The sequence below is a fragment of the Pseudorca crassidens genome, chromosome 9 (assembly GCF_039906515.1).
Source record: "Pseudorca crassidens isolate mPseCra1 chromosome 9, mPseCra1.hap1, whole genome shotgun sequence".
Lineage (NCBI taxonomy): Eukaryota > Metazoa > Chordata > Mammalia > Artiodactyla > Delphinidae > Pseudorca > Pseudorca crassidens.
In genome coordinates this window covers 38,447,556-38,455,395 of record NC_090304.1, presented here as the reverse complement: position 1 = coordinate 38,455,395, position 7,840 = coordinate 38,447,556, and the positions used below count along the sequence as shown (strand labels likewise).

Sequence of the window (7,840 nt, the reverse complement as noted above, 5' to 3'; positions counted from 1 at the left end):
CTGGGTTTCCAAGCTACCAGAGATGGGCTGGGCCCGCGACCCTCTGACTGACTCCGGGGGCAGGAACTGGCCAAGTGACACGACCGCTACGTTCAGTCTCAGGTTTCCCCACTTGGACTCTCAGTCTTGTTCCTCGCTTCTCTGCCTCTGACTCTAGCGTTCTGCTCTCTGAATGTCTCAGCCTCTTGGGTTTACCGCTTACCATCTCACTATCTCAGCTTTGAGTGTGTCTCTGCCTTACTGCCATGTGTCTCTTTGCAAATCTCTCCCGATCTGATTTCTACCCCTATCCTGCTCCTTGGTCCCCCACAAATCAGCGGACTGAGGGGACCCCAAAGTCAGCTCAAAGGTGAGCGCGCGGCCAGTGTTTCCCGCGGACACACGAGGAGGCCGGTGTTGGAGACATTTGGAGAGTGTGCCCGGGAGTCAAGTGCTGCCGCGTTGGGCTGCCAGCCTCTGCCTGTCTCTCTGCCTGGGGAGGGGCCGGAGTGCGCGCGCGGAAGCGTCAAGGGGTAGGGGGCTGGCCAGTCTCTGGCCCCTACTGCCACCCAGGGGATCCCAAGCTCCTCCCCGCTCTATTCCTATTGGCCTCGGGCGCCCCCGCCCCTAGCCGCCGGCTGCGGCTCAGGGGCCCTTAGGCTACTACGGGATAAATAGCCCCGGGAGCCTGGCTTGAAGTTAGGGGTCGGGAAGTCCCAGGGCGCTGCCGCCGCTCTCCTCGCCGTCCGTCGGTCAGGCGGGACAGGATAGGGCAGGGTGGGGGGCAGCTGGGTGTACATTCAGACCCTCAGTACTTTGCTATCGCACTGCCGGTGTTCCGGAGCCGCAGAAAGTTTCTGGCAACCCCTGCCGCCGGGATTGGGCAAAGCCAGGACTGCGCCGCCCCCCGCCGGGATATGGAGCTGCTTTCGCCGCCGATCCGCGACGTAGACTTGACGGGCCCCGACGGCTCTCTGTGCAACTTTGCAACAGCGGACGACTTCTATGATGACCCGTGTTTCGACTCCCCGGACCTGCGCTTCTTCGAGGACCTGGATCCGCGCCTCGTGCACGTGGGCGCGCTCCTGAAGCCCGAGGAACACTCGCACTTCCCTGCGGCCGCGCACCCGGTGCCGGGCGCGCGCGAGGATGAGCATGTGCGCGCGCCCAGCGGGCACCACCAGGCGGGCCGCTGTCTACTGTGGGCCTGCAAGGCGTGCAAACGCAAGACCACTAACGCGGACCGCCGCAAGGCCGCTACCATGCGCGAGCGGCGCCGCCTGAGCAAAGTCAACGAGGCCTTCGAGACGCTCAAGCGCTGCACGTCTAGCAACCCAAACCAGCGGCTGCCCAAGGTGGAGATCCTGCGCAACGCCATCCGCTACATCGAAGGTCTGCAGGCGCTGCTTCGCGACCAGGACGCCGCGCCCCCTGGTGCTGCCGCTGCCTTTTACGCGCCTGGCCCTTTGCCCCCAGGCCGCGGCGGCGAGCACTACAGCGGCGACTCGGACGCGTCCAGCCCGCGCTCCAATTGCTCCGACGGCATGGTAAGGCCAGGACGCTGGGCTAGAGAAGTGAGCGCAGCTCTTGGTATATCAGGAATGTGTTTCCGAGGGCGGGTAGAGGACCCTCTGGTGTGAGGGTTGGGCGGGGAACCTTCCCGGGAGTGGACCCCCGGTGCCCCAGGCAGCTGTCACTGGGGTGGCGTAGTGCTTTGGGGGGGGCACGGGACGGATGCGATCCACCTGATTGGGGGCGCTATTAGAACACTGCTGGGCCGACACGAAGATCGTGTCGTTTTCTCCGCTTATCCCATGCAGATGTGTGCTCCTAGGTGACTGTCTGCCCTGTATTTGGTCCGGCATGCTGCAGACAGCTCCTGCCCACCCTTACTCCCCAACCCGGCCAGATCCGGGCCCAGAACTCTCGTGGCTGAGACTTAAGGAGTTGGAGAGGGGACGGCTGCAGGGAGTGATGCTCCAGCCCCGCGCGGTTCCCGGGCCTGACTCGGTAGCCCTTGCCGTTTGCAGATGGACTACAGCGGCCCCCCGAGCGGTGCCCGGCGGCGGAACTGCTACGAAGGCACCTACTACAGCGAGGCGCCCAACGGTGCGTATTCGCGCCTCCTTCCCACATTCCCTTTTGAGCTGCCCCGGCTTCTCTTTACCTAGGACCTCCTCGCTGGGAGATGGTACAGGGAATGAAATACTAAGCATGTACTTCCCTCCTTTTTCACCCTGAAATTTCGCGGGATCCTCCCGAATCTGGCCCGTCCTCAGTTTCCTGTCTGCCCCAAAGCACTGAGCCCAGAGGTGGGAGACTTGTCTGCGGCTCCACCTCTGCATACTAATCTACCCCTCCCCGCGCAGAACCCCGGCCCGGGAAGAGTGCTGCGGTGTCGAGCCTCGACTGCCTGTCCAGCATCGTGGAGCGCATCTCCACCGAGAGCCCCGCCGCGCCCGCTCTTCTGCTGGCCGACGCGCCGCCGGCGTCGTCTCCAGGCCCGCAAGAGGCGGCCGCCGGGAGCGAGGTCGAGCGCGGCAGCCCCACCCCTTCCCCCGACACCGCCCCTCAGTGCCCAGCGGGCGCGAACCCCAACCCGATCTACCAGGTGCTCTGAGGTGTTGGGCGGCCACTTCGGGGGGTGCCGCTGCCCTCTGGCCCGAGGGATGGTGCCCTTAGGGTCCCTCGCGCCCAAAGGATTGAGCTTAAATGCCAACTCCCCTCCCAACAGCGCTTTAGAAGCGACCCCTCCGGAGGTATGAGAGGCGGGGGAACTGATGTGTGTTTCCGCACCCCAGGGCAAGGACATGGTCCTTTTTTTGCCACGCAGCACCCTTCCCTGAGACCCGCTGCGATGGCCGTTTGATGTTACTCAGTGGGCCAGAGCTGACCTATGAGGGCCCGGGTCCTTCCTCTTCCTCGCCCCCTCCCCCATGGGGGGTGGGACCCACGCAGACCTAAGCCCCGCCCCCGGACACCCGGATGCTTAAAGGAGCGTAGCCTCTCTTTTCGGGAGCCCTCGGGACGTCGGCTCTTTCCCGCCGCTCCCTTGCCAAGTGTAACAGCTGTAAAGGTAACCGCTCCCACCCCCTCCCCCGGTTCAGGACCACTTTTTGTAATACTTTTGTAATCTATTCCTGTAAATAAGAGTTGCTTTGCCAGAGCAGGAGCCCCCAGGGCTGTATTTATCTCTGAGGCATGGTGTGCGGTGCGACAGGGACTTTGTATGTTTATATGGCAGGCGGGCGAGCCGCGGGCGCTCGCTCAGGTGTTCGAAATAAAGACGCTAATTTATACCGCGGTGGCTCCAGCTTTCGCTAGGGTTGGGGGCAGGATTTTGAAGGGGGGCGAAATCCGCAAACTGGGCCACCTGTACCGCAGCGACCCCTGTAGGCCGCAGACGGATTGCAAGGAGGAAGTTGGGGGAGGGAGGGGTGCGTATGTTTCCGTTATGTGAGGAGGTTCTTCTGACCGTGACGTACATCACCACACACAGGTCATCTCGTTGTCAGGATGGATGTTAGAACGATCTGAGTAGTTAATAAAAGATCCATGCCTGTCCCACCACCCAGAGATTCTGATTTAAAGTATCTGCCGCAGATATCCCCGGCCAGGAATTAGTATTTTTCAAAAGTTCCCCAGGTGATTCTGAAGTGCGTACACGGTTGAGCATCATGCCCCTCCACGCACACAGAGTGAAGCCAGGTATGGTGTCCAGAAGGATCACTGGAAAGTCATGTCCCCCAGATGTGACTCGGAAGCCTCATGGGTAGAGGATGTGATAAGGTGCTCACAACATTATGAGGAAAAGCTGAATGAGTGTGAAGCAGCACTGTAAGCTGTAGGGTACTTCCAGGCTCTCAGTGATAGGTGTAATCACAAGGGGATGCACAGAAGGCCAGACAGGCACAGACGCGACCACTCTAAGAAAGCCAGCACTTAGAGTATCCGGGCATTGCCAGATCTCATAAGAAGACAGGAGCCCAGAGCCTGCAAGGAGAGGGGCACGTGCAAACCTGCATCATCACAGATGGCATCAGTGCTCTTATCAAGCGATAAACACTCTGAGGGGAGAGGAGGGGCCATTGATTTAGCCAGGGGGCTGGGGAAGACTTCCTGGAAGAGGCGCCATTTGAACTGTGTCTTGAGAAACAAAAGAAGACAACACATCCACAATGCCCATAGATCCCCCCCCAACACACACACACAAAACAAAAGAAGACAACACATCCACAATGCCCATAGATCCCCCCCCAACACACACACACACAAAACAAAAGAAGACAACACATCCACAATGCCCATAGATCCCCCTCAACACACACACACAGAGGTACCTCTGAGAGGGTACCCCTGGATGGACGTCCTGGCAAAAGTTCTGCCCAGCCCCACCCCCTAATTCACATACACTTGTCACTAGGACCTCAATTCCCCTTACATCCCACTCCTACAGATCGTTTTTTTCCTGAAAACCCTACAGGCCCACTTTCAAGGGCTCTTCTTACCAAGGAGGGGCGGGTGTGGAGAGGGCCTGGGGAATGCAAGCAAGACATAATGGCAGAAGGCAGAGCAGAGGATCTGCTCTCTGCTCTGGGAGAGCCTTTGCTCTCCCCAATGCAGGGCCCCTGGGGAGCCACCCAGGGCTGCTCTGTTACTAATGATCCTCTGCTTTTCATCTGGCTGCTTCCCCAGATGTGCCTTGGGGTTCTTTACACTCCTTTGAGACCGTTTGGGGCTCATTCATGAATTCATTCATTCAACAGATGCCAGGTCCCATGCTGGGTGAAAACAGAGACCGGTGGACAGAGTTCCTGACCTTGGGAAGCACCCAGACATTTGGGGAGACTGGATCTTTTAGCAGCTGGTTACATCACAATGAATTAAGTGCTATAATGGGGATGTATGTGGCAGAGGAACACAGTGGGAACAGAAGGTATAGACAGCAAGCAGCCCCTAATAAGAGTCTTGAAGGAATAGGTAAGGAAAGAGGCGCCAAATAGGGATGCTGCAAGCTGAGGAAATAGCAAAAGGGCAAAGACCCAGTGGTGACAGAAAGCAAACTGTGCCTTCATGGGACCAGCAGTGCTCACAGGGAGGGGCCAGAGGTGAGATGGGGCAAAGGGCCACATTGGACCTTATTTGGGCTTTATCCCAAAGGCAATAGGGAGCCATAGAGGAATCTAACCGAGGAAAGGATACAAACATATCTGTATTTTAGAAAGGCCAGTCTGGACTGGCAGAATGAATAGGAGGGAACAAGACTTGAGACAGGAAGACTTGTCAGGAGGCCACCAGGGCTGCTCAGAGAAGACATGACATGGCCTGAACTGGGGTTGTGACTGGGGATGGGAGAGAAAGCACAGGAGTAGAGACAGTTGTGCCAGATAAAGTGTAGGCGTTGACAGTTCAATGGAGAACCTTGAGGGCACAGTCCCTACCCTCATACAGCTTAAAATCCACTGGCAAAATTCTTTGCCATTAGACAAAGAATCAAATGAATAAATACATTTGTAGATGTTATACATGATGAGAAACTCCATAAGGAAAAGTAAAGGGCGCAGTGAGAGATGATAATGAGGTATGAGACGGTAATCAGGCAAAGGGAGGAGGAAGCACAGCTTCTGTGCTGAGGGAACCAACCACATATAAGAAGAAGGCCCCAGCAGCCTATAGGGTTACTATAGCCTATAGGGAGCTAGTGTGCATTAGAAAAAGGTGTCCCTTCTTTCCCAAGGACACTGCTCTGCACCAGGGTTCATGGCTAGGCAAACAGAGAGCAGGCTGGACTTCAGTCTCCACCCACCTCCTTGGCCAGGTGTGCTTTTTCAGTGAACAACCTACAGAACTGTTCACAGAGTCTTGTGCATGGAGACCCTAAGGAAGGGAGAGAAAAGGAGGGGCCGAGGGTGACTTCAGGCTCTGGTTTGCTTCACAGTGGACGATGGTGCTGTTATAAAGATGGAGACCTCTGGAGAAGAAGAGGTCATGGGGACAGACTCAGTGCAGGGCAGAAACCCAATTTAAAAAGGTTAAACCCCACAGGGGGTATGTTGGAAGGACGCAGGGCAGTTCGCATAAGGGAGCAGCGCTGCAAGCACCACAGCACCCATGGGCCTCGAGAGCCGGGATTGGAGCCCCTCTTGCTGTTCGACACATCCCCCTTCTTGCCTCTGCTTGCCTTCCCTCCCTCCTAGTCCATATTGTTTTTTTCCAGCAACTCAGGGGATTACCTAGATCTCACTGCTTAACTCCATTTAGAAAATTTCCAGGGAAGAGCTCTAACTGGACCAGCTTAGATCATGAGGCAGGATTTGAACCCAGGCAGTGAGGCTCCAGAGACTGCACTCTCAGCTGCCAGGCCCTGTAGCTTCTGCAGAGGAAGGAAGGAGAGAGCATCAGGAGGGAGGGGAGCAGCTAGAGCTTGGACTACCCCATGGATGATGGGATTTGAGGTCCCCTCCTGGCCTGGGAAGGGGGGAGGATGTCTAGCTGAACCCCATTTGCAGTGTAGATGAAACATCCCTGCTCTTGGGGCCATTTTCACCTGGGCTGGATCTGAGGAGACACCGGGCCACGCTCTCCATAGAGACATATGCATGTCTGTACACACACGTGCTCATACAAGAGCACACATGTCCCCAGAGCATACCCCCAGAGGCTGGTGTACCTTGATGCCAAGGAAGTTTAAGCTTCAAGTCCTTGTCCCTTGCATGAGCTTCTTCTAAGGCACTGGGAAAAGCCCTAGAGATATGTTCACACGGTCTAGTTTCTTTTCAAATTTTCTAAAGTAAAATATTTTAGCCAACTGGTTATGACCATTGTCTCTGTTCTGACCTCTCCCCCGTGTTGGGTGGCATTTACGGGCATGTTGGGGTCCCCTCGAAAGGTATTCATCTTGTTTGGGTTTAGTGGAATATATTTTAAATCAATGAAATATAAAACAGAAGTAATGACAATGAACAGTGAAATAAATTACAATGATTCTGACATTGAGAAGACAATTGTACCCCCAACATCTATTTAGATCATGCCAAAAAGCAGTTTATTAAAAGAAAGTGATAACTTCTTAAAGGAATTATTGAAAAGCCTCTTGCATTGTTTGATAATCTAATGAACAAAGAAGAGTGAATTATATGAACATATTGGAAAGCGATTTAAATTTTTTGCTGGTCTAACACAAAATACTGACATCAACAAAGACAGAATAAAATTCACAATATGCCACTATAATGAGACCTTAGCATCAACAGAATTTTTAAATGAACCCTGCCAATTTAAAAGCATTTAAGTTTAGTCACCGCACAGGAAAACTCAATATACCTTGAACTCTTACAGTCCACAGATGAAAGAAACTTGATGGAGTTTCTGCCAAATTTGACAATCCTAAAAGTGTACATTTTAGGCACAATTTCCAATAGACATCTCCAATAGAGTGGTGAGCCTGAAAGAAAATCCCCTAAATTATTAGTGATATCAAACAAGTTTTGACCAACCACGTTGGAAGGAGAGACTGAACTATCTGAATTAGCTCTCAATTCTCTGTATAGAGAATGATATTCTAGAATCACATTGAAGCGGCACTTAAAGAATATACAGCCTGATGCAAGTGGAAAGGAGTAGGCAAGACTGAAAAAGCCAAGAAAAAAGAGCAAGCTGCAATAATGCATACTATCAAGGCAGAAGGTATGAGGAGGAAGAGAAAGACAAACATGGTGATGGTGCTAATGATGGGAAAAACAATTTGGTTCTAGCTCAGTTTTTTCTCATCTATAAAACACTTAAATCCCCTGCACCCAACTCACTAGTACTAAGGGGAAAAAAATGGGAGGCTGTCTAATAGTCATTTTTATACAGTACA

General features: G+C 54.1%; 1 protein-coding gene across 1 annotated transcript; it reads left to right on the top strand.

Annotated features, from left to right (window-relative positions):
* Positions 1-698: 698 nt before the first annotated feature.
* MYOD1 (myogenic differentiation 1) lies at positions 699-3,278 on the top strand. Its single transcript, XM_067751777.1, has 3 exons — positions 699-1,526; positions 2,010-2,088; positions 2,349-3,278. The coding sequence occupies exons 1-3, from the start codon at positions 897-899 to the stop codon at positions 2,597-2,599; spliced, it is 960 nt and encodes a 319-aa protein (XP_067607878.1). The 5' UTR covers positions 699-896; the 3' UTR covers positions 2,600-3,278.
* Positions 3,279-7,840: the final 4,562 nt, after the last annotated feature.

Bases quoted from the DNA above. Each gene is read 5' to 3' on its own strand.
- MYOD1 (XM_067751777.1), top strand. From the start codon at position 897: ATGGAGCTGCTTTCGCCGCCGATCCGCGACGTAGACTTGACGGGCCCC. The intron at 1,527-2,009 runs GTAAGGCCAGGA...TGCCGTTTGCAG, and splicing joins CCAATTGCTCCGACGGCATG to ATGGACTACAGCGGCCCCCC. The intron at 2,089-2,348 runs GTGCGTATTCGC...CTCCCCGCGCAG, and splicing joins CTACAGCGAGGCGCCCAACG to AACCCCGGCCCGGGAAGAGT.